General features: G+C 45.0%; 1 protein-coding gene across 2 annotated transcripts; it reads left to right on the top strand.

Annotated features, from left to right (window-relative positions):
- The first annotated feature begins 11 nt into the window (after positions 1-11).
- On the top strand, positions 12-22,833 carry PCMTD2 (protein-L-isoaspartate (D-aspartate) O-methyltransferase domain containing 2). Of its 2 annotated transcripts, XR_007150890.1 has the most exons (7): positions 12-138; positions 4,803-5,133; positions 9,287-9,389; positions 10,647-10,818; positions 16,688-16,811; positions 17,954-18,043; positions 19,974-20,106. XR_007150890.1 is itself a non-coding variant. In XM_047852649.1 (6 exons), the coding sequence occupies exons 2-6, from the start codon at positions 4,827-4,829 to the stop codon at positions 20,351-20,353; spliced, it is 1,086 nt and encodes a 361-aa protein (XP_047708605.1). In that variant the 5' UTR covers positions 12-138; positions 4,803-4,826; the 3' UTR covers positions 20,354-22,833. The 2 variants fall into 2 exon arrangements, 1 of the variants encoding a protein (XP_047708605.1); XM_047852649.1 differs by lacking the exon at positions 17,954-18,043 and having other exon boundaries at positions 19,974-22,833.
- The last annotated feature ends 3,294 nt before the right edge of the window (positions 22,834-26,127 follow it).

Raw genomic sequence — 26,127 nt, 5'->3', positions numbered from 1 at the left:
AGGCGCAGTGGGGCGGCTGATGTTTACGGCGGCAGAGGTCGGGGCAGCGCAGCCGGGCCGCGGACGGGCGAGGGGCGCCCGAGGAGCTGCTGGTCGCGGCCCAGGCGGCCTGATCTCGCGGGCCGGCCGACCCCGGAGGTAGAGCCGCCGCCACCGCCGCCGCCCTTGGCCCGGCCTGCGGCCTGCGGCGAGCGGCGGCGTCTCCCCCCGGCCCCTCCCTCCTCTCTGTCCCCCCTCCTGGCTCCCGGCCCCGAGCGCCTGGACCCCTCCTCCGGGTGGCGTCCCTCTCCGCTCCGGCGTTCTCCTATCCTCTCCCCGCCTCCCCGGCCGTCTTCCCTTCCTGTCTCCCCTCTCCCCGCTCCTCCGGCGACTCCCCCCTCCCCCCTCCGCGGGGCGTCTCCTCCTCCCCCCAACCAGCGTTCCCCTCCCCGGGGTTCCCCCTCCCACCTCTCTTCCTCCATCCCCCAACCCGACCCGGCACCTCCCCTCCAAGGAGCCCGGGTCCCTTCATTCCCCTGCTCCGCTGCCCGGGCGGGTGGGCAGGTGGGGAGGGGGGGGGGTTGTCTCGGGGTGAGCCTTGCGGTTCGCCCTCCAGCGTTCCAGGGCTTCCCGGAGGTCTCCCAGTGCCCGTTGCTTGCACGCTTGGATTTGCTTGACTCTACAGACGTGCAATCTAATCTGTCCCTAGTTTACTAAGTAGGAAGCGCTTGTAGTTCTAAGGCAAGTCAAGGTTTATCAGGGTTTAAAACAGATTCTACCTTGGAGCTTTTCAGCAGGTGATAGTCTAGGGGCGTCTGGCTGGCTCAGTCAGTTGAGCATGGGTGTAGAGATTACTTAAAATTAAATCTTTAAAAAGGAAAAAAAGGAGGTGATAGTCTGTGACATGGTTGGTTGGCCTTTCCAAGCCTCGGGGATACTAGAATTGGCACAGAGCCCCGGGACTTCAAGGCATCTGAAGAAGGTCTGTAGCTGGGGAAGGAGAACTTGCTTGGGGTGCCCGAGTTTTGTTTTCTTCCATGGATGTGCCTCTCAGGTGGATGTTTGCTCGAGTGTTGTCCTCAAAAAAGCTATCTACATGTCTGTCTTTCCCCTTTGTTCGTCACAAACCTGTGATGGTTTTCTTCTTTCTTTTTTGGCAGAGGGGTGGCTGAAGTAAACAACTCTGTTTTGGGTGTTGAGTAGACTGTCCTTCAAGAATCAGTGAAGTCAGGTTCCTATAAACAACTCCCAACTTGTGGCTCTGCTCGGGCGAAGTAGAGCCTTACGGGTGGAATGAGAGGGGACCTCTGAGGTGATGGGGTCAGTGCCTTGACCTCTTGGACCCACCTCAGCTGTACCTGGCCTGGGATGTCTCTGGGGGTGAGAGGCTCTCCACGTTCTGAGAACAGTGCAGTACTTGGAATCTAGTTGTTAGAAAGCTTTTCTGTGTGTTTAGTAGAAATGATCTCCATCTGATGTGTTCTGCCCCAGTTTTTATCGGTCCATGAATATTGTATATATGGCAGCCTTTCAAGTATTTGAAGAAAATCCCTCTGTATGTATTCCTTTCGAGAGTTTTAGTTTTCAAGATGAGAAATCTGTGTTTCTTTCATTATTCTGCCAACAGGAGGTGTGGTTTTAGGTCTGCTTTCTGCTGGTCTCAGCCTATTAATAACCAACGCCGTTGGACTGGCCCTTGTGGTTATTATGATTGTAAGACACCTTTCAGTAATAACCACCAGGAAACTTTGAAAATTAACAAAGGTTTATTACTTACAGAGCCTGGAAATTTTATAGCATACCTGGGGCCACACAGTGAAGTGGGAGGCTGTGAAGAGAGAGATTGAGGGAGCACAGGCCTGGGTTCTGCTTTTATTGGAGTCGAGGGTGAGGGCCTAGGGGTTTCTGAGGCTTGATCTTTATTGGGGAGTTTACAAGCAAACTTAAAGCTTGGGAAGAGAAAAGATAAGTGGCCCAAAAGGTCTCTTATCAAAATCAACTAAGAGCTGGTCTCAAATAGAGGATACTCTGGGGGGAGGTGTCCTGGTTCTACCTCATTGAGTGGCAGGAGGCAAAATGTTTATTCCTCACCAATCTAAACTTAGGCACTGGCATTACAGACAAGAAAAACCTCACGGCTTACACTGCAGGGTCCTTTTCCTTCGCTCATTTTGCGTATGACATTACCGTGTCCATATTTCCCTTAAGAAGGGATATTCAGGTTGGAACACGACTCTCCATGTGTAGTCTGACGAACCCAGTGTGGACTGGAATCCTGAGCCCCCATTGTCACAGCTGTGCAGCTGTGTTGACCCAGCTATAGCCTCCTTGGTTGTTAATCACGAGACCTTCCCATGCCTGCTGCTGCTTGAACCATCTTCCTCACTGTCCACAGGCAGTTGATTTTGGAAGGAGCACTATGAGAGTAAGGTTGTCCTGTTGGCCATTTACCCCAGAGTAGTGAATTACGTTGAGAATTGCCAGTCACGTGGGTGGTCAGTAATAAGCAGTGATTGCATCCAGTGTGAGGGAGGCAGGTTAGCGATATCGAACCCTATATAGATGGTCCCATGCATCCCACCGGTGACAAACAGGTAGGGTTGCCCCCTAGTTTTTAGTCTGTCATCTGGGGCAAAGATCACCAACGTGTTTTGTGTTAAAGAATGTTTCTCCCTTGAGAATTTTTAAAAGCTGCTTTTGGTGTGGGGTAACGAACGTAGGCCTTTGGCTAGACAGCCCTGAGTTTGAATTCTGGCCGCCTTCTCACACACTGGTGTGTGATCATGAGCAAAGTAGCTGCTCAATTTGCCTCGTCATGTCGTGAAACTAAAAGGAGCTCCAGTGGCTGGCAGGTGGTACCTGTAAAAAGTTGTAGCTCTTTTTAGTAAAAGGCTAGCTTTTGCATACTTTCAAAGTGAGGAGAAGTTGAAAATAAATGATAGGTTACTTAGTGGAAAATAAAATATACCCAATATATAGTTTTTGCTTTCTGGAGATAGAATGATGATACTGAGGTAGAATGATAGAACATTGTATGCAGGGTTAGAGCCTCCGTGGAGTATATGTGGTTTCCAGGCCTTTTCCTAAATAGACCTTTAAGCAGCAAATGCAACTCCACTTTTAAGCAGTGACCTAAATTTTCAGATGACTGCCCCAGACTAGAGGTGTAGATTGTCGCCTCAGCACTAAGTGGCTTATCCAAGATTAAGCATGACCTCATTAGCACTCTCCCTGCAGCTAACTTTGCTGGCCGTGGACCCTAACCCTAACAGTGGCTCTGAAACGAGTTGAAATGGGGTGAAAGTCTAGTAATTGGACCACCCCAGTGCTTTGGAAACTATGATCTTCAGCTCTAAAATCTTGATGAAGATGAACGATCCCAACCATAAATGGAAGAGCGTTTGTGCTAAGCCCCATGTTTTACATATTTTGTGTGTTTGTCGTGAGAAGCGGACGATTCATCGTGTGGTCACTTGTTTTATTCCTGGAAAACCTCTCCCGGTGCAGTCGCCAGCGGCGTGCGTGTGTATGGAGTCTCTACTGCTGATGGTTCTCGTTCTGCTGTTAGAAATGCAGACGACTGGGGGGGGGGGGGGGAGGTGAGGATAAACCTTGTGATCGTAAATTATGATATAGGAAGTTGTCCTGATTCGGAGAATGTGTCAGTCTTCACGAAGCCTGGTGGTTTCTGTTTTTCCCAACAGTTTTATGTCAGATGTTTTGTAAAACGTTACCATTTTATGTGACGTAAAGTCGTTCTTTTCAAAATAGTTATGTGGAGTAAGTATAAAATTGGAGAAGATATTTTTTGTGGTTTAGGAAAAGTAAGACCTCCTCAGCTGGGAGAAGGTTATCCCTGAATTAGATGGAGGAACATTGTATGTTAGCAGTTGGCTCACGGGGGTCACGCTTTTGTCTTCTTGAAGGCAGCTGGGAAGAAGGTAAGCAGTGGACCTTCTGTTGGCCAGAGGTGGAGAGGTTGCCGAGCATACACTGCCAGAGGGGGTGGAGGACGTCTAGTAGCAGCTGTAGCCTGGAAACAGATTCTGTACTTGTTACGATAAAACGTCACCATTCATCCAGTTGGGTGAGAGAGTGTTGTTAGTGGTGTTTTTGCCTGAAATTTGTACATCCAGATATCCAAAAGAACAGACTGAATGGATCGCTTGCCTTGATGTTTATGTGTATGTGGGGGTGTAGAGTTGTCAGATAAAAATAGGACACCAGTTAAATTTTAATTTCAAATAAGAATGAGTAACTGTAGTATTTGTTGTTCACCTTAATTTTATTCTTTTTTGCTTTTAAAGAATGATTTACCAAAAGTGATCTACAACACTTGAAATATTCAAAGAGAAGCTGATATTAGCATGATTTTTTTTTTTAGACATATCTGTGTTCTTTTTGTGTTTATATTCAGTGACTTTGTCTTGTGTCCCTGTTAGAGCAGATCTATATGCAAGATAATTTCAGTCCTAAATAGCTGATTTTGTAGATTGACAATTTGTACTGAAGTATCGAATTCATACTTAAATGATGTTTTTCAGTTGTCAAATATGTTTTAGGTACCTCAGGGTCATTTGGATTCATTCAGTATTATGAACTATAAACTTACTTCTGGATGGATACAATGGAATTTCATACATAACTTTTGGTTTGTTTTTAACCTTCTGAATTTGGCATCCTTGGGGTGGGGTGGTGGGTGGGTACCGACAAAATACATTCCACGTGTATTATTTTAGAATTCGACATTGGCTGTTATTAGAAACTCTGTTGGGCTTTTACCTGTTCCGTAAACAGCTCTTTGGAAACTTTTTCCATTGCAGTATTGCCTGAGTGTGGTCTTGACGATGGGAGGTGCTGTGAGTGCTGGTGAGGACAACGATGAACTGATAGACAATTTGAAAGAAGCACAGTACATCCGGACTGAGCTGGTGGAGCAGGCTTTCCGAGCTGTCGACCGCGCAGACTATTATCTGGAAGAATTTAAAGAAAATGCGTATAAAGACCTGGCGTGGAAGCATGGAAACATCCACCTCTCAGCCCCGTGCATCTACTCAGAAGTCATGGAAGCTCTGGACCTGCAGCCAGGCCTCTCCTTCTTGAACCTGGGCAGCGGCACTGGCTACCTCAGCTCCATGGTGGGGCTCATTCTAGGTAAACCTGGAGAGAGTGTGGGGCCTTGTCTCACGGCACTTGGCCTTCGGAGCACTCCCCCCCTGCTCCCCGGGATTGTTTATGCACAGCCATTGGCTGGGCTGGTGGAGGGAGGCCTCTGAGTTTTCTGCGGGGACCCCTCCTGTTCCTGCCCCCTCCCACCTGAAGTTCCGCAGTCCGTTCAGCGCACCCTCCTTCAGGACAGCACAGGACCTAGAGAATTACAGTGGGACCTTACAGTGATTTCCTGATTAATACAGTCACACAGCCTGCCTTGTCTCTCTGTCTGTAAACTGAGACTAATTAAGTTTAAAGTTCCCTGGAAGTTAAAATTGTTCCAAGCAGTCTTGCTTTGCTTTGTTTTAATGCTAAAAGAGTTAATACCTGTAGGTTTTTCTTTGTAAATAAATTCCAGGGATGGGAAGGACAAGTTATCTTATTTGAAGACATTTTGCCCCTTTCTCCAAACAAGTTGTGAGACAGCACACGGGAATTGGCATGTTTGTTGTTGAAACAGCAGGGCTGGCTGGTCATTGAGGGCTCAGGTGTCTGTTTTTACTCTGAGTGAGGTGGAGTGAGCAACGGGAGCTAACCTGTGCTTTAAAAGACTGCTGTAAAGAGGGGCTGGGGCTGCTCGGTGGTCCGTGTGAGGGGGTGGCATCTGGACCACAGGCCGCAGGTGCCAGGCGTCGTGACGAGACCCGCTAAGGAATATCAGGAACGTGCCTGTGTGCACACGCCTCTTGGTCAAACTAGTGTGAGATTCTTAGTTGGAGATTTCAGGCGAGAGCCATCGCTGTGCAGGCCACAACATTGTTTCTTTGTGGTTGTTACAGACAATCTTAGCAGTAACAGTTGGTATTCATGGGTATGGAATGACATTTTTGTTTTTTGTTTTTTTTTTTTAAATGTTTATTTATTTTTGAGAGCGGGACTGGGGGGAACCGAGGATCCAAGCAGACTCTGCTGTCATCATGGAGCCCGACGTGGGGCTTGAACTCACAAACTGTGAGATAATGACCTGAGCCGGACTCAGACGCATAACCAACTGAGCCACCCAGGCACCCCAAGATTTATAAGTTTATATTAGGCTTGGGAATTTGGTGATATTTTGAGACTGATCATTTGACTTCAGGCTATAGATTGGTATCTTCAGATTTTTAAATGCGGTTTTTTGTTTTTGTTTTTTTCCTTTTTTAATATTTGTTTATTTATTTTATTTTTTTATTTAAAAAAAAATTTTTTTTTTTTAACGTTTATTTATTTTTGGGACAGAGAGAGACAGAGCATGAACGGGGGAGGGTCAGAGAGAGAGGGAGACACAGAATCTGAAACAAGCTCCAGGCTCTGAGCAGTCAGCACAGAGCCCGACGCGGGGCTCGAACTCACAGACCGCGAGATCGTGACCTGAGCCGAAGTCGGACGCTTAACCGACTGAGCCACCCAGGCGCCCCAATATTTGTTTATTTTTGAGAGAGCATGTGAGTGGGGCGGGCGATGGTGAAGCGCTCTGCGCTGACAGCATGAAGTCGTGAACTTTGAGATCGTGACCTGAGCAAGTCTGACCCTTAACTGACCGAGCCACCTAGGCGCCCCTTGTTTTGTTCTTTAAAGCTAAATGATTTTTGCACGCACTTTGTCTTGGATTTAAACTGCTTTGCACAGGACCCCAGGTTGTGTGTCGTTCTGGTATTAGTGAAGGGCAGTTCCCTTCAGTGGAGCAGAAACTGAGGGAGCTGAGGGTGATATGATATTTGGCGGAGAGGGGGATGGGGTATCATGTTGACTGGGTCAGAAACGCTATTGAAAATAAGAGCCTCAGGAAAAGAGGGCATATGGCAAGCCTGAGGTGACCTGTTGCGCTGGACGTTCCCTAGAAGTCATAAAGAAACGGCTTGTGTTCTCTGAGTCCCCTGTTTGCTGGGAATGTAACTAGATGTTGCAGTGGGGAGAGAGAGACCTGGAGGGGGGGAGGTTTTTGGGGGGCTGTAGAGGACACTGTGTGCTGCTTGGATGTATCTGAAGGAGGTGACTGGAGAGTTTCCTTTGCTGCACAGACATCTTGGATCTGCAGGGAGGAGGCTGCGTGCACTGGACCGATTCCTCTGTCCCGACAGCACGTGTCCTGGGCCTCTCTCCAGCTCATCCGGCCTTTAGCGTTGCTTCCAGCACATCGCTGGAGAGCTGAAGGCCATGCTGGCCACCCACTACTTGCAGGTGTGAGGTCTGGAGTCTTTCATCTGACGTTTTTGGCCTCAGCTGCCCTTCCACCTGGCCCTGAACTCTTTGCCCTTTCTGCCGCATTCCTGTCCCACTGACCCGAAAGTGCAGTGTGATGAGGGAGGGCAGTGCCCTCATCAGGGGCCTTGTGGTCTGGGTGTAGTGCCACGCCCTTGATGTCTCGTCCTGACTGTTGCTCTGTGTCCCCTCCTCCCCTCTTAATCGTCTTGTTATTGGGGTGGGTCAGGAGCTATGGATTAACACTGTGTTTGGTGTTAAGCTTCTTGGGAACTATGTCCCCTATGTGTTGTTAGAATGAACTACTTAATAGGTGTTGACAGAGGGGCGGATGAAACTATGACGACTGGGAAGGTAGAGAAAGGTTTTCTTGGATTCCGGTACAATGCTGCCAGCCTGAGAGCAGTGGGGGTGGAAGTCAGCGACTGGGCAGAGGGTCTTGAAGTTAGATAATTTGGATTTGATGCTGTAAAGAGTGAAAATGCGACTTCTCAAGGTGTGTTTTAATGAGAGAATGTTTTGGCCGCAGCTGTGTGTATGACAGGTGTTGAGAGAAGAGAGTCGCAGGTAAGTTGTCCAGGTGGAGGAGAGGGAAGCCTTGGCTTGGGATGGCTGTAGTGCCGTCAGGGGCCAGGGAAGCCCAGGTGGCAAAATGTAACGGTACGGGTGTGCGGATGGTTGCTGATTTTCCCGTATTTCTGTTGGATTGTGGTGTTAGGTGCTGCGCTGTGACTTCAGTATATCTGTCTAGTGAATAAGGTATTACATGCCCCGTTGGTTTTCACACGGAGGCTTCTAATAATGGCAGTGTGACTTACCTCTGGTACACAAACAGGTGTGAGGTGTGGGGCTTGGTGAACCTGTACGTAAGTATTCACATTCCTGCAAGCACAAAGTTCCGAATAGAATCGGCACCCTGGTGGCTGTCATGCTGCCCCTCCCCCTCCAGAAAGGAGAGCACTCTTTGGCCCTCCGTGATCACAAATGAGCGTTGCCTGTTGCTGACCTTCCTATAAACGGATTCCCACAACAGAGACTCCCCTAGCTGTCTGTGTCCGTAGATTTCATCTGGAGGCAGTTCTATACGGAGGCAAAAACTTTATCGTTAAGTGGGCGTCCACCTTTTCTTACAGCTTTATTTCCAATTACTGACAATTTTCCTTTGGTATAAAAAAAATGTTTCATTGTGACTTGGTTATAGTTTTATTTTTAAAAAAATTTTTTTTTTCTTTTTTAACGTTTATTTATTTTTGAGACAGAGAGAGACAGAGCATGAAGGGGGGAGGGGCAGAGAGAGGAGGAGACACAGAATCGGAAGCAGGCTCCAGGCTCTGAGCCATCAGCCCAGAGCCTGACACGGGGCTCGAACTCACGGACCGCAAGATCGTGACCTGAGCTGAAGTCGGACGCTTAACCGACTGCGCCACCCAGGCCCCCCAGTTATAGTTTTATTTTAATGATGATCAAAACCTATTTGTGAGGATTATTAAAATTTTCATGTCTGAGTAGGGTGACCTCTATGGCAAATAGGCATGTGTCCAGTTTCATTTGGAAATACATTTTTCTTCTTCAATTCATTAGTGAGATCTTGAATTCCTGGTTGCAGATCTTGTTTTTTGTTTTTGTTTTTGTTTTTTTTGCATCTTCAAATGATTGAGAGCAGGGAGGCCCAGGCTTTGGAAAGGTGTGGAGTTAGTAATGTCAAAGAAACGAGTGGCGAGCATAGTCTACCCTGCATATTTAAAGATTAGCTTTTTGATTTAGGTCCAATAATGTGGCAAGACCTCAAAACCTTGCAAATTTCTTCATGTAATTATACGTGCTGAATCTGGTGCATTGCAATTGAAAAAATAGAAATAAAGAGTAAGAATTTTTGCCCTAGTTCTAAAAGTTTTCTTATTCTGAAACCTTTTAGGTCCTTTTGGTGTGAACCACGGGGTTGAACTCCATTCAGATGTAATAGAATATGCAAAGCAGAAGCTGGACTTCTTCATTCGAACCAGTGACAGCTTTGACAAGTAAGATCAGATACTAACTAGCCTTGGGTTGGTGTGTGAATGACAATTTAAACTTTTGATTAGTTGAGAGAAACGAGTTTATTAGTGTTCGGATACCAGCAAACATGATTCAACTTTGGCAGGAGAATCAGGGGTATATGTATAGCTGTTCTAATTATTTTTTGTTTAAAAATTTTTTTTTTCTTTTAACGTTTATTCAGTTTTGAGAGGCAGAGTGTGAGCAGGGGAGGGGCAGAGAGAGAGAGGGAGACACAGAATCTGAAGCAGGCTCCAGGCTCTGAGTTGTCAGCACAGAACCCGACGTGGGGTTTGACTCAAACCGTGAGATCATGACCTGAGCCGAAGTCCGGCTCTTAACTGACTGAGCCACTCAGGCACCCCCTGTTCTAATTGTTTTGTAAATATTTTGTAGTTTTTTTTTTTTTTTTAAATTTTTTTTTCAACGTTTATTTATTTTTGGGACAGAGAGAGACAGAGCATGAACGGGGGAGGGGCAGAGAGAGAGGGAGACACAGAATCGGAAACAGGCTCCAGGCTCTGAGCCATCAGCCCAGAGCCTGACGCGGGGCTCGAACTCACGGACCGCGAGATCGTGACCTGGCTGAAGTCGGACACTTAACCGACTGCGCCACCCAGGCGCCCCTATTTTGTAGTTTTGAGGGCTCTAGGGTTGTTTTTTTTTTTTAACTATGATACCAGGGCAAGACTGATTTTTCACCACCATAATAAGAGAAAGGAAGTAGAATATTCATTTTGCTCAATTTTCGTGTTTCTGACACAGACAACATGTTTTCATCTAATAGTTTCTAGAACAGAATTGTTGCATTTGTCTTTAAGTAGTATATATAATTACTTCTTGCCTTTTTTAAATAAGGCATTAAAGTTCTTATTTTAGAGTTTACCATGTTTAGAAACACCAAATGTATTTTTCTTTCATTTTACTCGTTTTTAGTAGATCCTAAATAAGGTAGTCATTAAAAACGGAACAAAGACTGTGATGAATGGAGGTTGGATGATTTAAGCTTGGATCGTGCTTATGGCATTCACTTCCATAATGTTTTGTTTGGAATTTCTTGGATTCTGTTAATTAAGAGTATAATTCTTTTTGGAAGTCTGTCTTCTCGCTTCTGGCTCTGTGAATCGCATTACCTCACTATAGGGTTGTTCAATGAAAAACTAATCCGTGGTTAACATAGATTTACTCTGTAGACTTGTAATGTGATCAGTTCAGTTACGGAAAACATTTTTTGCTTCTAGATTTGACTTCTGTGAACCTTCCTTTGTTATTGGCAATTGCCTGGAGATTTCTCCAGATTGTTCTCAGTACGATCGTGTGTACTGTGGGGCTGGTGTGCAGAAAGAGCATGAAGAATACATGAAGAGTCTTCTCAAAGTAGGGGGCATCCTTGTCATGCCGCTGGAGGAGAAGGTCAGATCCCTTTCATAACTGACGTGTTTAACTATGGGCCAAGTTCTGTTCCGGGAAGTTTACATACATTTTTCCTTGTATCCCTCAACAATTCCGTCCATTTCACAGATGAGGACCCAGGCAGGGACAGGGCATAAAGACAGCCTAGCTGGGGCCAGGGCAGACCCAGGAAGGCACCCTGGAGCCTGCACTGTAAGCCCTGCGCTCACATCCCTCTGTCTCCTCCTGTTTTCCTTCCTCTCTCCCACCTGCCTTCCCTCCTCCACAGTTATTCTAGTATGCTTATTCTGTTGTTAGGCTCACACATAAAAATTACGTCCGTAATTCTGATTGTTAGTCTGATTGTTTGGTTCTGTGACAGTGAGCATTCTACAGGAGTCTCTTCCTTAGTATGAACCTTGTCTAAGTCTGCTATTTGGTCATGTTTCTGTGTGCTGTGGATATTGTGCTGCACTGAGGCAAACAAATTGTAAGAAATGAGCAAGATTAATCAAACTTGAGTTGGTCCTAAGGAAGAATGTCTCCATCACAAAGAAGCAGGAAAAATGGAAATGATAAAAATGGGCGATCGTGCATTTTTGTGTGATTTTCTGCAATTTTAAAATGTTAGCATTTATTTTGTTTAAAAAGTAATCATTCATTGTAGAAAATCCGGAAGATATGATAATTAAGAAAAACTGCTTACAATCCCACCCCAAGTGCTGTTCGTGTAGGATTCAGTAATTCCTGAAATTACGATCAAGTAATTCTTAGTGTTTTCAGATGGTCAGCTGGTGTTCAGATTTTCCTGATTATCTCAGAATTTATTTGAATAGTTTATTTGAATAGGGTTTCATTTGATTATATCTTTTTTTTAAATTTTGTCAGTTTTATTAAGGTACAATTCACATAGAATAAAACTGAACAATTTTAACTGTATAATCCATTGAGTTTTGACAAGTGACGACAGAGGTAGCATACAACGCAAACAACATACAGAACATTTTCTATTGCCCCCCCAAGTTCCCTCTTGCCCTCCTTTTTTTTGAGATGTAATTCACGTATTAGTTTCACGTGTGCAGCGTCATAATTCAACAAGACAATTGTGTTTTCATACTGTGCATTTGTAAGACATATTTGAATGTGCTCCAGATCCGTTTATCAGCTTTGGGCCACGTACAGAGCGTTGTGTTCTCCCGCAGAGCAGTTCAAACAGCAGAGTTCCCAGACCTGTGGTATCAGTAACTTTTCTGGAGGCAAAAGTCAACTTACAGTGCTGATGGAATTTGTGAGAAACATTTGGTTTGTGTCTTGCATTTGGTTGGTATCTTGCTCTCTCCTTTTTAAAGATTTTAGTTTCAAGTAATCTCTGCACCCGACGTGGGGCTTGAACTCACAACCCTGAGATCAAGAGTCGCATGCTTCACCGGCTGAGCCAGCCAGGCACCCCTGGTTGATATATGTCTAAAGTGTTTCTTATCTATAACTTTTTTTTTTTTTTTAACTTTATCCTTGCATTTGTCTTATAGAGTTTCCTACAGCCTGGATTTGGAGATTACATATCTCTGTGGTGGTATCTTACATATTTCTTCTGTTCTCTGTTTTCGCTGTGAATTGCTAATTGGATCCAAAGACTTGCTTAGTTTGCAGTTTGACTCAACTTTTGGTGGGGAGGGAGGGTGCGAGAATACTTACCAGGTATTACAGTGTATGTCCATATACACTCACATCATACCCGATGCCAGCAGTGCAAATGTGGTCCTGATCCACTGTTTCATTAAGGGCTACAGGATGGTAAATTCTGTTTCCATCATTTCTCATCATTTAGTACCTCGAATACTTTTTTCTTTCCTTTTTTTTTTTAAATTTTTTTAATGTTTGTTTATTTTTGAGATAGAGCATGAACGGGGGAGGGGCAGAGAGAGGGAGACACAGAATCTGAACAGGCTCCAGGCTCCGAGCTCTCAGCACAGAGCCCAACGCGGGACTCAAACTCACGAGCTGTGAGATCATGACCCGAGCCGAAGTCGGACACTCGACTGACTGAGCCACCCAGGCGCCCCGCTTTTTTCTTTGTAATTTTCATTCTAATATAGTTAACGTAACAGGGTTACGTTAGTTTCAGGTGTATGATACAGTGATTCAGTGGTTCCATACGTCACCCAGTGCTCCCTGAGATAAGTAAGTGTACTCTTCATCCCTTTCACCGGTTTCCCCCGTCCCCCACCCACTTCCCCTCTGGAGACCATGAGTTTGTTCTCGAAGAGCCTGTTTTGTATCCTCCCCACCCCCTTCCTTGTTCATTTGTTTCGTTTCTTAAATTCCAGATATGAGCGAAATCATGGTATTTGTCTTTCTCTGACTTGGCCAGATTTCATGCTTCTTCATGGTTGGGTAATGTCATTTGCAAATACTATCTTCTCCCATTCAGTAGGTTGTCTTTTAGTTTTGTTGGTTGTTTCCTTGGGTGTGCAGAAGCTTTTTGTTTCGATGTAGTGCCAACAGTTTATTTTTGCTTTTGTTTCCCTTGTCTCAGGAGATGTATCTAGAAAGAAGTTGCTGTGGCCGACGTCAGAGACGTTACCATCTGTGCTCTCTTCTAGGATTTTTATGGTTTCAGGTCTCCTGTTTAACTGCTTAATCCATTTTGTGTCTTTGTGTCACCTTCAGTTACTTTCATCAGTGTTTTATAGTTTTCAGAGTACAAGCCTTTCACTACCTTGGTTAAGTTTATTCCTAGATATTTCATTATTTTTGGTGCAATTATAAATGGGATCATTTTCTTAATTTCTCTTTCTGCTTCATTGTTATTAGTTTTTAGAAATGCAGCGAATTTCTGTACATTGATTTTATATCCTGCAACTTGCAACTTCATAGTACCTGGAATACTTAAGGAGAAACACCCTCATCATTTATTTGGTTACCCTAGGCACACTGTAGGAGGAGAGGCTGGATACATTCTGATTCTTAACTTTTGTTTACTAGTTTCCTCAATAATCTGGTGACTAATAAGATTTTATTTGATTTTTAGTGTCGGTGTAAATGGATATAAACGTACTTAATATCTTAATCATGACGCCATTCTTTTTTTTTTTTTATTAAACATTTTTTTTTTCTTCAACGTTTTATTTATTATTTTTGGGACAGAGAGAGACAGAGCATGAACGGGGGAGGGGCAGAGAGAGAGGGAGACACAGAATCGGAAACAGGCTCCAGGCTCTGAGCCATCAGCCCAGAGAGCCTGACGCGGGGCTTGAACTCATGGACCGTGAGATCGTGACCTGAGCCGAACTCGGACGCTTAACCGACCGAGCCACCCAGGCGCCCCAATCATGACGCCATTCTTAATGAAGCTTAACATGTGCTGTCTTGGCCCGTGGGGACCTCTCCAGCTTGGCTCTTGGGCTTGGATACAATTTCAGTAGTCTGTGATAGTTTTGTTACTTTCTGGTAAGAAAAGATGTTCCACACCCACTCTGTACACATATGTATATTTTTTACAACAAAGTTGGAGCTAGCCATTTCTGAGGATCTCTGTTAATTTGAAGTTCAGTGGGAATTGGTGTTTAGAGAACACAGGTGGTGCCTTTGTGGGAATCTTTGATGCTGGGTGAGTTTTCCAGTGGAACTCTGGAGCTAGGAAGTTCACACACACACACACACACGCAATCTTACGTTTTTTGTTGGTTTGGTTTTTTTGGACATAAAATACACCATGGATTTATAGTGGTACTTCCATCTTGAAGTCAGGCCGAGAGGGTTTTTCTGACTTCTTCGGTCTGCCATGCTTGAAAGTCCCAGGCCTCGCCGACGCAGCTCCTTGTTTATCCACAGCATCGGCACCAAGGATTTGATTTCTGAAACTGGGTCAAGATGTGGGCGGGGGCTTGGGGGGTGGGGAGCTTCTTTGGCCCTTATATTACACTAGGGATGTAGAAATTAACATGTTTTAAAGTCACTGGAAATAATGCTTTCCTGTGAGGTTATACCATCAGCCTGACTCACAGCTCATTTGTTTTCAATGTTTAGGGATTGCCGTTTTAGGTTTTGTAACTTGGTAAAACATTTATAAGATTCCAAAGTTTAAGTAATGAAAACTCACAGAATTTCTTCCCCTCTGTGCTCCCTCTACTTCACCTGTAGGTAACCATTTTGTTTGTTTTTAGTTTATGTGTTTATGCAAAAACTATATAAGCAAACACAATTTTTCATACGTGAAGATATGCACACTTTTTTTTCCATCCCATGCACCTATCCAGACATATGAAATGGGAATTGATAGTTTGTAAGTTTTATACCTCATTTATTGTTCATTTTAGGTATTTGGTGTTCAGTATAAGTAGAAATTCTTTTTTGTCCTTATTTTATTTAAAAACGTTTCTTGGTGGTGTATGAGAATGTGATTTTTTGATGGCCAGTTCGGTTCTTTCTAGCTTCTTGCTGTTTCCAAGCAGTGCCGCTGTGACGAGGCTGTGCATATCCATGTTTGTGGATGTTCTTAGTCTTTGTCCATACCCATGACCTCTTCCGGGTGCTTGATTGGAGACTCTGTGTTTTGACTTTGGCCAGCTGCCTTTCCGGCAGCTTCGCTGTCAGCAGCAGAGGAGAGGAGCCATCCGTGCCCTTGCTAACAGTCCCACCTGCTGTTGCTGTCATTGCTAGTAGATTGTTGTATGTGGCAGGGCTGGATGTCCCCGTGTTTGCTCTTCTTTCTCAGAATATTGTTTTAAGTACATCTTTACTTAAATTATTTTAGCAATCTTTGTTGCATCACAGAAATACTTCAGACCTTTTATTGGAATTGTGTTACGTGTTGAATAATTTGAGGATTATGGACATGTTTTCAGTATCTGTCTCCTCGTCTGGAATGTAGAATATGGATTTACAGTTTTCCTGAAGGGTTCACACATTATTGACGGATTATATTTAAATGTTTGGTGTTTAGCATAACTGGAATTTCTCCTTGAAAAAAAGTTTTTGAAGAAGAAGTTTATGCTGGGGTACAGGAATGTGAGCGACCTGTTTACCCAGCACATGGCCACTTAATGCTTTCAGTTCCCAGATTCATGACATAGAATCTTAGTTTTCAGAAGCTTTGCTGGCTTAGATATTTTTAGACAAGAGAGCATATAATCTCAGCATGCCAAAGCTGGGCAAAAATAGTACTGTCACCTGTTTGGGTCGTTAGACACTGGTTACACAGAACACACAGGAGGGCCACGTGGTCTAATTAGGCTCTTCCTGTGCTTCTAATACTGCGATTCACTGCAAATCTGTGTGTTTTGGTGATGTCACATAGAAATTCACATAAACACCGTAGTGAGGAGAAGCTCCAACATACCCAAGATGGCATCGTCACCTTCAAGGAAGTCATGGCAAAACTGTAACAGTAGCTGTTGTTTTGTGTGTGGTCATGTTGCAAGAAAGTCTTTTTATTGTTTCTGTTCTGGAAACAACAGCCTGGTATCCAGTCTAAACTGAAGCATTATAGGTGGTCATGAGTGTCTGTAATGACTTTGACTTTAGGATGTTCCCCACCCCCCCTCCGCCCTACTTTTGCCCCCAACACAGGGACTCTTGCAGACAGTCCTGGGAAGTCATCTCATCTGATTGTCTCTTCTTGTTATCCTTTGACTTCTTTTCTCTAACGTATGTATTTCTTGTAAACAGAAATTCGGTCTAGAAGCTTTGAACATATTCAGGCGAAACATATTTGCAAAGATTTTAATAAGTACTGTGTACTTCCTGCCACATCACATTAGGGGCCCCTGATGTCAGGTTCTTTCATTGTTAGTGTATCTGTGTTTTTTTAGTTTACGTGTAGGAATGGTTAAATATAAACTAACAGTAGCCAAATCTTTTGAATATTCTCATTTTCTCTTTGGGATAGTTGACTAAGATAACACGAACTGGTCCTTCTGCTTGGGAAACCAAAAAGATTCTGGCTGTTTCTTTTGCTCCTCTGATCCAGCCCTGTCATTCAGAGACAGGAAAGTCAAGACTTGTCCAGTTACGTAAGTACAAAGATCTTCACTTACCTTTCAGATCTTTTAAAAAATCTCGTTAGAATTTGAAGAGAAAGAAAAATTTTAAGGAGCCTTTTAATATTAAAGAGGATTCTGAAGCCTTACAGTTTTACAAATGGTTTTTTACATATTGTAAAAATCATGATCTGTTTTTAGCCTATTTTAGGTTATTTTGGCCTTCTTTTAAATCCACAGGAGTTATTTCTGGTTATGCCATTGGAAGCAGAAGACTCCCACAAAAGGGAGTTAATTCCGCTACGTGGAAAGTTCTTCCAGAGAGGGTGTGTTCCCAGTACCGTCGAGCCAGAGGGCTCTTGCTGAGTCATGGGACCTTGTCCTCCTTGGGGCCACCTCATGGGCACACGTCTCAGCCGGTTGGCTGGTGTGTGGTGGGAGGCTTGCTGGGGAGCATTGACTTGGCTAGGCCTGTGCCTGCAACTCCTTCAGGATGTAGACCCAGAAGGAGCAAACATCAGGGCTGGCATTCATCCAAATACTGTTTTCTAGTTTAAACAAATTTACATAGCAGTGAGAATTGCAAATGACTTTATTTAAAATAAAACTATTCAGCATGGTTTCTGCATTCTGATCATTTAGAAGATTCGGAAAATGTACAAAAAGGAAAAATAGTAACCATGATCTTACCACCCAAAGGTAATACATGTGTTGGCAAATTCCTTGCAGGACTTTATTTTTTATTTTTTATTTGTGAGGAATCGTTTATCGAATAGTAATGCTCCGCCTTTGTCTCTGCTAAGTGGAGGTCACATGCCATAGATGTGGTCCTTGAAATGTAACAAACAACAGAATATAGACAGTGCCTGAGAGGGGCCAGGCAGAGGATGGGACCTTTCTTTGTGCTTGGTCTTTCTGGGTGAAAATGAATTCTCTGAAGAGAGAAGAAAGGGAGAAAAAGCATGAGCAGAGGCTGATGTGGACTTTCCACATGCCCGCTCCCCGGTGTGGTCTGAGTGAGGCTGTACAGGAGACGCCAGCCCAGTACATAGGTTAGACCTGAGTTTATCATGTAGGCTGTGGAGAGCCACCAGATAGTACAACTAAAAGATGTGGGGCATCTGCCTTCTTGATTACCCTTGTGGCCGGCTGCAGGGTGATTTTGTCACATGCAGGCTCTCTGAAAATCCCACCAGGATAAGCTAACATTGCTCGCAGTTGGCCGGAGCACTCCCTTCCAGAATGCTACCTGAGTAGCACCAGAGGTGAGGGCATAGTTGGAGTATCTATGGGACCTGGGGTGGGGGGGGGGGGGGGGGGGCGGGGGTAGGGGCGGGGTGTTGAAGACAAGTCTCTTGGTGTGAGGGCTTGATCCGATCTGGGTAAGAGTTGTGGTGACACGGGGGCGCCTGGGTGGCTCAGTCGGTTAAGTGTTCGACTTTGGTGCAAGTCATGATCTCACGGTTCGTGAGTTCGAGCCCCGCATCGGGCTCTGTGCTGACAGCTCAGAGCCTGGAGCCTGCTTGGGATTCTGTGTCTCTCTCTGCCCTTCCCCTGCTCATATTCTGTCTGTCTCTCTCTCTCACAAAATAAGTAAACACTAAAAAAATTCAAAAAAAGTTGTGACAACATGGAGGGCACCCTGAGATGCCAGCTTTGAGGCTAGCGCTTCAGAGCAAATGCTGGATGACGGAGAATCATGTGATGTTTAGGGTTCCTGAAGCGAACAATCCAGTTGTTTGTAACTGCTTCCTGCTGGGCTGGAGTTTTCTGGACTCCTAAAGTTGTGTCGATGGAGACAGTGGCCTCTAGAGTGGAAGGGACTCAGGGGCAGGCACACAGGGCCTTTCTGAGGAAGGGTGTGGAGGCTGAGGTGTCCGGCATCTGTTGGAGATGTGGGTCTGTGGGAGGCTTGGGACCCCAGTCAGGACTGGAGCAGAGCCCTAGGAGCCGTTGCCCAGTCTTTGTTACTCGAAGCCACAGAATGGATGCCGAAACAGAGATCGATAGGCACACAGAGAGGGGGAAGTGGTGGGAATCAGCACGTGACGGAACACCACTGGCCTGGGTGGAGGAGGGAGCTCACAGGAGAGGCTTGGGCCTAGTTAGTTCCCTGCAAGTGGGCGCCTCGGCGGGGAGCCAGGGAAGCCAGAGTGTGAGTCCTGGAGGTCTGGTGACCTGTGAAGGAGTCCGTTCAGCAGACTGAGTGGCAACAGCCCGTGTAGAGGGAAGGGAAGGGAAGGAAAGGAAAGGCAGGACGCGCTGAACGGAAAGTCGTGATTTCGGTGTTGCGGAGTGGGGCAAGTGCTGGAGCCTGTCCCGGACGAGAGAGGGGACAGTTGAGCAGGAGAGGAAGCCTGGTGTGGACAAAGGGGAGAAGGTGCTGAGAGCCTCCAGCAAGAGCGCTTTCCAGGGGTCCTGTGGAACAGTGAGCCTCGCACGGGATTGTGTGCAGGCCTCTCTGATTTGGGTGATAAATGTTACAGACAATCTAAGAGCCCCCCTAGATTGTAGGTGGCCATCTCTTTTGGCAGAAGCTAGGTACTGGAGGGAAGAAAGTGACGCTGCCTTTCAGTGTAATGTACTTAAACACACAGCCCCCCATTCCTCTCCCTTTGAGAAAAAAGCTCTTCTGTTGCCATGTGCGTACTGCCTGCGTTAAATTGAGCCTGCGTTAGTCACCAGGTTCTGTGTTTCCTCAGTATGCTTTGGAGTTTTTGTGCTTATAAAAACGTTTGGATTTGCTGTTCTCTGCTTAAATCAAAAAAGAGGAACTAATACTCAGTTTGTAAAGTACTGTGAAAATACTAAGATAGACAAAAGAATTCTGGAGCGTTTCCACTGGATGAGCTAGAACCCACGAATGAATACGTAAATAGAATAATGAACCTGGCTGTCCAAGAAGCAAAACACCGTAGCCCAGGGTTTTCCCTTGCTTCTGACTGAATAGCCAAACAATCTCGATCTTGCTTATGTAAGTTCAGGGTCGATGTATTTGAAAGTATCTTTCGAGAAGGACCACATGCATGCGCACTAGAGCACTAACTAATTGACTTTGCCAGGAACGCTCTCTCGTGCCTGTTCTGTGAATACGCCAGTGAATGACAGTGACGTGAAGACTTCCCAGGGTTAGGGCTCTGTGCTGTCCAGGTCACTCTCAGACAAGGTTGACACGTCTCCTCCTTTGCTCCGCAGCGCCGCTGGCCGTGCGAAGCCTCCAGGACCTGGCTCGCATCGCCATCCGGGGCACCATTAAAAAGGTCATTCGTCAGGAAACGGTGAGCAGCAGCGGAAACGGACTAAAGAGCACTCCGGGGGTGAAACGAAGGAGAGTGCGCCGCCGTCGAATGGAAACGATCGTCTTTTTGGACAAAGAGGTTTTTGCCAGTCGGATTTCCAGCCCCTCTGACGACAACAGCTGCGAGGACTTGGAAGAGGAGTCGCGGGAGGAGGACAGAGCCCCCCCGCCCGAAGCCAAGCCAGCCCCCCCGGTGAACTTCCTACGGGAGAAGGTCCTGAGCCTCCCTCTGCCGGACCCCCTGAAATACTACTTGCTCTATTACAGGGAGAAGTAAGTCTGTGGGAACAGGGCACCGAGGCAGAGCTGATGCTGTGCCTGCTGTCCCCGAGGGGTCGCCCGGGCACGTGCCGTGGGGAAGGAAAGGGCTCTCCTCTCGACCTTCCTGTCTTTAGTTCGTTCTTGGTTTTCCTGTAGAATCTCCATTCAGTGGTATCATTTCAGTAAACATAATCTGATAAACATAAAGTGCATAGGAGAAGGTTTTCTCAGAAGGGAGAGCATCTCTTGAGAAGGGTGTTTGCTTTTTGTTCTGATGAAACTGACGTCTGCCTGCAGAGACCGCTTTGGTGACCGTCTCCCACTCAAGATAACCTACGAAGACTGAAGTTGAAAGGAACCTGTGTTGCTTAGAAAAAGTGAAAGTGCCAGTTTGCAAGTGTGTAAAATCTTTTCTGGGTGTGACACACCTGTGTCCAAGTTAGCACTTTATGGTGTCAGCCTCGTAATTACTGGCGCTGAGCTCCCCTAACCCTTTTAGTTCTCTGGATGGGGGGAGCGTTATCGAAAAGCTGTCCCTTATTTTAAATAAATGTAATTAGATTGTATGTGGGTTGTCCATTGTAATTTTAAAAGAGAGAAATTTGTGATGGGGGAGGAGGAATAAAAGTATCAAACTGCCAGATGTCTTTCTGGGATTCCAAAATAATTCAAGGAATATCTTCCTGACGCCTTTTCTTACCTTTAGAAGAACCAGTGTCAGATAATCCCTTAAAGAAAATACTCAAGAGTGAAGCGAGCGTTGTGCGCAGTGAGCTGCCTTACTTTTACTCCAACGGTGGGGATGACTGTTGCCGCAACCTTGAGTGTGTTAATGGGTGTCTAGGGCATGGATGTGCTGGGTCCTCAAAACAGGTGGGAAGTATTAAGACTGCAGGAAATACATTGGAGACAATGTCACAACAACCTGTGCTGTTTTTTCTTTTTTCCTTCATTTGGCTACTTTTCTGTAATCACATTAAAGTAATGATTAATAGATTTTATCTTTTATAATTCCGGAGAAGAAGATGTGTTAGTTTTCTAATTTTTCTTAATAACAAATGTATGTATTTTAGTAGCTCCATTGCATTAGAATAACAACAGTCTAACCCCCAGGGACTTGTGGATTCTACCTTCTCTAAGCCCTTTGTGTTGACATGTTTCTGTGTTTACCAAGTTCCAAAACATTGGTTCTTTTCAAACTTGCTTTTTGTGCCCAAAGAAGAAAACAGTGGTATCAAATGTTAACCGTAGACCCAAACTCAGAGTGCTGCTGTGGGATCAATCATCCAGATTTTATGACTGATTTTATCCGGTGTTGCTGAGCTTGAGTGTGTCTTTGTGGTTTCACCAGCTGAACCGAGTTCTGCTTATTTATTTATTTATTTATTTATTCTTAAACTTCTCTTGTTTTTTAAGTAATTTAATCATTTTCTACAGGATACTATGTGCATGCAGAGCTGGGAAAATATGTCTGTTGCCCTAGATCTGGAAATGTAATTTTATATAAAGACAGTTACTTCACAGTTGTTCTCAACCTGGCTTCTAACGGAAGGCTGGGCGTCACTGTCTCAGAAGTGCCCAGTTTACGTTTACGTGAGGACTTGAGATCACTTAGTGGTGCGCACGTCTGTGCCGACGTCACGCTGACCGGAGTGTACTGATCTCTGCGATCCACGGACATTCGGAGCATAAGGTCAAATACATATTTGTGAAATCTGTCACACTGGGTGGCTTGACTAAGTTCTTTTCCTATAATTGTACATGGGTTTTATTTATTTTTTAAATCACATTTGCCTTCACGCTAGACTGTAAAGCCTCTTCACCGTGCATAAGACATGTTTTTCCCTACATAGGTTAGACCTTTGCTAACATTTGTGTTCGTATTTACATGTTGTCTGTTTGCGATCCTTAAACCAGAATTTGGTTACAAAAATATATATAGATGTAATATATGTGAAATAGTTTGGTGTTTATCTTATACACGTAGAGAAGAATTGTAAATGGGGTTTCCCGGGCCGAAGTGCCCCTCCCCAGAGTCCAGGATGATGCACTGCTGTCTGTTCCCCGACAGATGGATTATGTATAGTCTGTGTGGCCTGTAACCTCTGTATTGTAAACCACTTTCTAGACAGCTGTGGACTTTTATGTTCTGAGGAGTATGTATTTCTGTGTGTGATTTGTGTCTTGAAAGTAGTAAAGCCACAGACACGTACACAGCAAATGTCAAATTTATAAATATCAAGGATGCAGTGTAAAAATCAACTGTGTATGTAAGAATGCTTTTGCCAGTCTGGACCTTTCAGGGAATTAATGCCAGAAGTTTGAAACCAAGATTTTAATGAGTAGATACACATTGGGTAAATACAAACGCTATCAATAAACCTCGTTCAGGCACTTCAGCCTTCTTGGCATGGCTTGTGTTTCCTGTGTGGGATTGAAATTCTTGACTACATGTTTTCCAAAAATCTTTAAAAATAAACCTTTTCTTTATTAGAATCATGTGTTTTCTTTCACTGTTGTGTTATGGCTTCATTCTGTACCATGGTAGTACACTTGGGGAAGACGTGATTTTTTTTTTTTTTTTTTTAAATGCTTCAGAGCCACAAAGGTGAAATGGAGGTCTTTCTATTAATAAAGGCAATTTTTAACAGCTGCTCTGTTTTTTTTTTTTGTTTTTTTTTCAACGTTTATTTATTTTTGGGACAGAGAGAGACAGAGCATGAATGGGGGAGGGGCAGAGAGAGAGGGAGACACAGAATCGGAAACAGGCTCCAGGCTCTGAGCCATCAGCCCAGAGCCTGACGCGGGGCTCGAACTCACGGACTGCGAGATCGTGACCTGGCTGAAGTCGGACGCCCAACCGACTGCGCCACCCAGGCGCCCCGGGGAAGACGTGATTTTAAATGAGGCACACTTAGGGGCGCCTGCGTGGCTCAGTCGGTTGGGTGTCCGACTTCGGCTCAGTTCATGATCTCATGGTCTGTCAGTTCGAGCCCTGCATCGGGCTGTATGCTGACGGCTCAGAGCCTGGAGCCTGCTTCGCATTCTGTCTCCCTCTGTCTCTGCCCCTCTCCAGCTCGCTCTCTCTCTCTCTCTCTCTCTCAAAAATAAAATAAAAAAAAAAAAAAACACCTAGTTTGGATGGCGAAAACAGAAAAGTGACAGCTACGACTCCATGAGAGAGTATGTGTCTGAAGCATGTTTGTGGTTAGTTTCTTGGCACAGTTTTCCTATTTTGTGAAAATGTTAAAAGATAATTGGGTTAATGGTCACATATCTTCCATGGCAGCAAGGGGTGAGGGTTAGGGTGATGGTGAGAATTTCGGGTTTAGAGTTAAGGTTTGGGGTTGGGGTGCCAGGGCCATGTGCTAGAGTTGGGGCCTAGTGTCAGGATCTAGGGTCAGGGTGAGGGCCAGAGATCAGAAGTAAGGGCCCAGTGTTCAGGGACAAGGTTAGGGGTTAGTATTCAGGATCAGACTGGCTGCTGACCGTTGTAGTCCATCTGGACTGCTAAAACGGAACCGTATTTTGGTATTTTTGGTGGCTTATAACCAGTAGAAATCGATGCCTTACAGTTGTTGAGGCTGGAAGTCTGAGATGAGGGTACCAGCATGGTCAGGTGAGGGCCCTGTTTGTAGTGGCACACTTCTCCTCTTTTGACATGTAGGGGATGGGTTAGGGTCTCTTATAGGGGGAGTAGTCCCATTCATGAGGACCCCACCCTCATCACCTAATCACCTCCCAAGGGCATCCTGTTCTAACATCATCACATCAGGCATTAGGATTCCAACAGATGAATTTGGGGGGAAACAAACATTCAGATCATAGCACTGATGTAAGAGATAGATGGAATTTTTTTTTTTTATAATTGACCTTTACTTAAAACAAACAAACAAACAAACAAAAAACCTCTTTTCCCAGTCAAGGTGCCGGAATGATGGGCTCTATCTCAGTTGGAATTTCCAAATCGTGGCACTGAATTTCAGAGATTAACTGGATGTGCCACGAGGGGCTAAACTGTGAGTCGGGTGTTCCCTGTGCCACAGCCCAGCGGACAGCAGGGGGCACCCTAACCTGGCTCTCTGACCTGAAGGAGATCATAACGTATCCTGGCCTCAGAGTCAGACCCACATCTCGATGGGGATGATGGGCTGCAGGATGCTCCTGCAGCTTCGGGACAATTTGGGGCAGTGAGGACAAGGCTAGGAGATGGTTTCTGTTGGCATCTCCAATGAACTTTAAGAAAAAAATGTTTAATTTCTGTTTATTTTTGAGAGATTCACAGAGTGTGAGAAGGGGAGGGACAGAGAGAGTGGGAAACACAGAATATGAAGCAGGCTCCAGGCTCTGAGCTGTCAGCACAGAGGCTGATGGGGGACTCGAACTCACAAACCGCTAGGTAATGACCTGAGCCGAAGTCAGACGCTCAACGAACTGAGCCACCCAGGTGCCCCAGTTAAAAAATTTTTTTTTAACGTTTATTTATTTTTGAAAGAGACAGGGATAGAGTGTGAGCCGGGGAGAGGCAGAGAGAGAGGGAGCCACAGGATCTAAAGCAGGCTCCAGGCTCTGAGCTGTCAGCACAGAGCCCGACGCAGGGCTTGAACCCACAAGCTGTGAGATCGTGACCTGAGCTGAAGTCGGAGGCTTAACCGACTGAGCCACCCAGGGGCCCCTATGTTGATAGTTTTTATCTATCATGGGGAAGAATTTTATAGAGTCCACTGTTTATGTGCTTTCAGTACACATTTCATTCATTTCCAAAGCTGCTTAGGTTAGCACTCTCTGCCCCGGCACCTACAGTGAGTTTCTTCATACATTTCTAGTACAGTTAGATTATGTATCACATTCTGTATTATATCTTGTGACAATCCCACATCCTAAATAATTCAGTTGGAATAATCATGATGTAGTCTTTGGGCTGGAAACATCTATGAGTTTTGCCAAATGCGTAGTGGCACATACCTATCACTAAAATATACGAAATACCTTGAACTCTTAACTGCATGATCTGTTTATCATCTCTGTAGTTTTGCCGTTTCCAGAATGTCCTATAAACGGGGCCATACAGTACGTAGCCTCTTCAGACTGGACTCTTTTACTTCGCAAAATGTGTGTACGATTCATCCATGTCTTTGTAAGGGGTGATGGATCATTCGTTTCTACTGCTGAGTAGTAGTGCATTGCATGTATAGGTGACTAAAAATAATTTTTCTTTACTTTTCTAGGTTCTTGGCTGAGACTACTTCTTGTGATAAAAGATTAACAGGAGAAAAACAGAAGTGTAATTGCGTGTATACATCCTGTATACGTGGGACATACTCAGGAAAACTGATTAACTTCCCAAAATGGCTGAAGTAATCACTTGGAATGTTTCAGTAGTCGGAAGGCCGATTAAGGGAGGCTATCAGACCAAGCAAGAGTATATGAGGGGTAAGGTTGTTAATCAGGTTTAAGTCCAGAGACTTTGTTACAAATGGAGGGTTCCTTTGTAAATGTAAATTTTTCTCACTAAAGGACAACTTTTATTCGGTTTTCAGAGATTCTCCTCTGTCTTTTGTCTGTTAAAATCAATTAGCCCCAAATAATACTTGTGCCCAAGAGACTTATCTTGGGCATGGTGGCATATTCTGCTTCCTTCACATGGATGCACCTGTTTGCTTATGGATTCATGTTTTGAAGGACATCCTGATTTCTTGAAGACTTTTGCCATTACGAATAGAGCTGCTGTGCATAGCTGCATGTGAGTTTTTGTTTGGAAATAGTTTTTCAAAGCAGTTGTGTGAGTAC

Source organism: Prionailurus viverrinus, chromosome A3, assembly GCF_022837055.1.
Source record: "Prionailurus viverrinus isolate Anna chromosome A3, UM_Priviv_1.0, whole genome shotgun sequence".
Lineage (NCBI taxonomy): Eukaryota > Metazoa > Chordata > Mammalia > Carnivora > Felidae > Prionailurus > Prionailurus viverrinus.
This window is presented reverse-complemented; position numbering and strand designations above follow the sequence as displayed.

Excerpts from the sequence above, each read along its gene's own strand:
- PCMTD2 (XM_047852649.1), top strand. The coding sequence starts at position 4,827 with ATGGGAGGTGCTGTGAGTGCTGGTGAGGACAACGATGAACTGATAGAC. Across the intron at positions 10,819-16,687 it reads TCATGCCGCTGGAGGAGAAG|TTGACTAAGATAACACGAAC; the intron begins GTCAGATCCCTT and ends TCTTTGGGATAG. Across the intron at positions 16,812-19,973 it reads GTCAAGACTTGTCCAGTTAC|CGCCGCTGGCCGTGCGAAGC; the intron begins GTAAGTACAAAG and ends TTTGCTCCGCAG.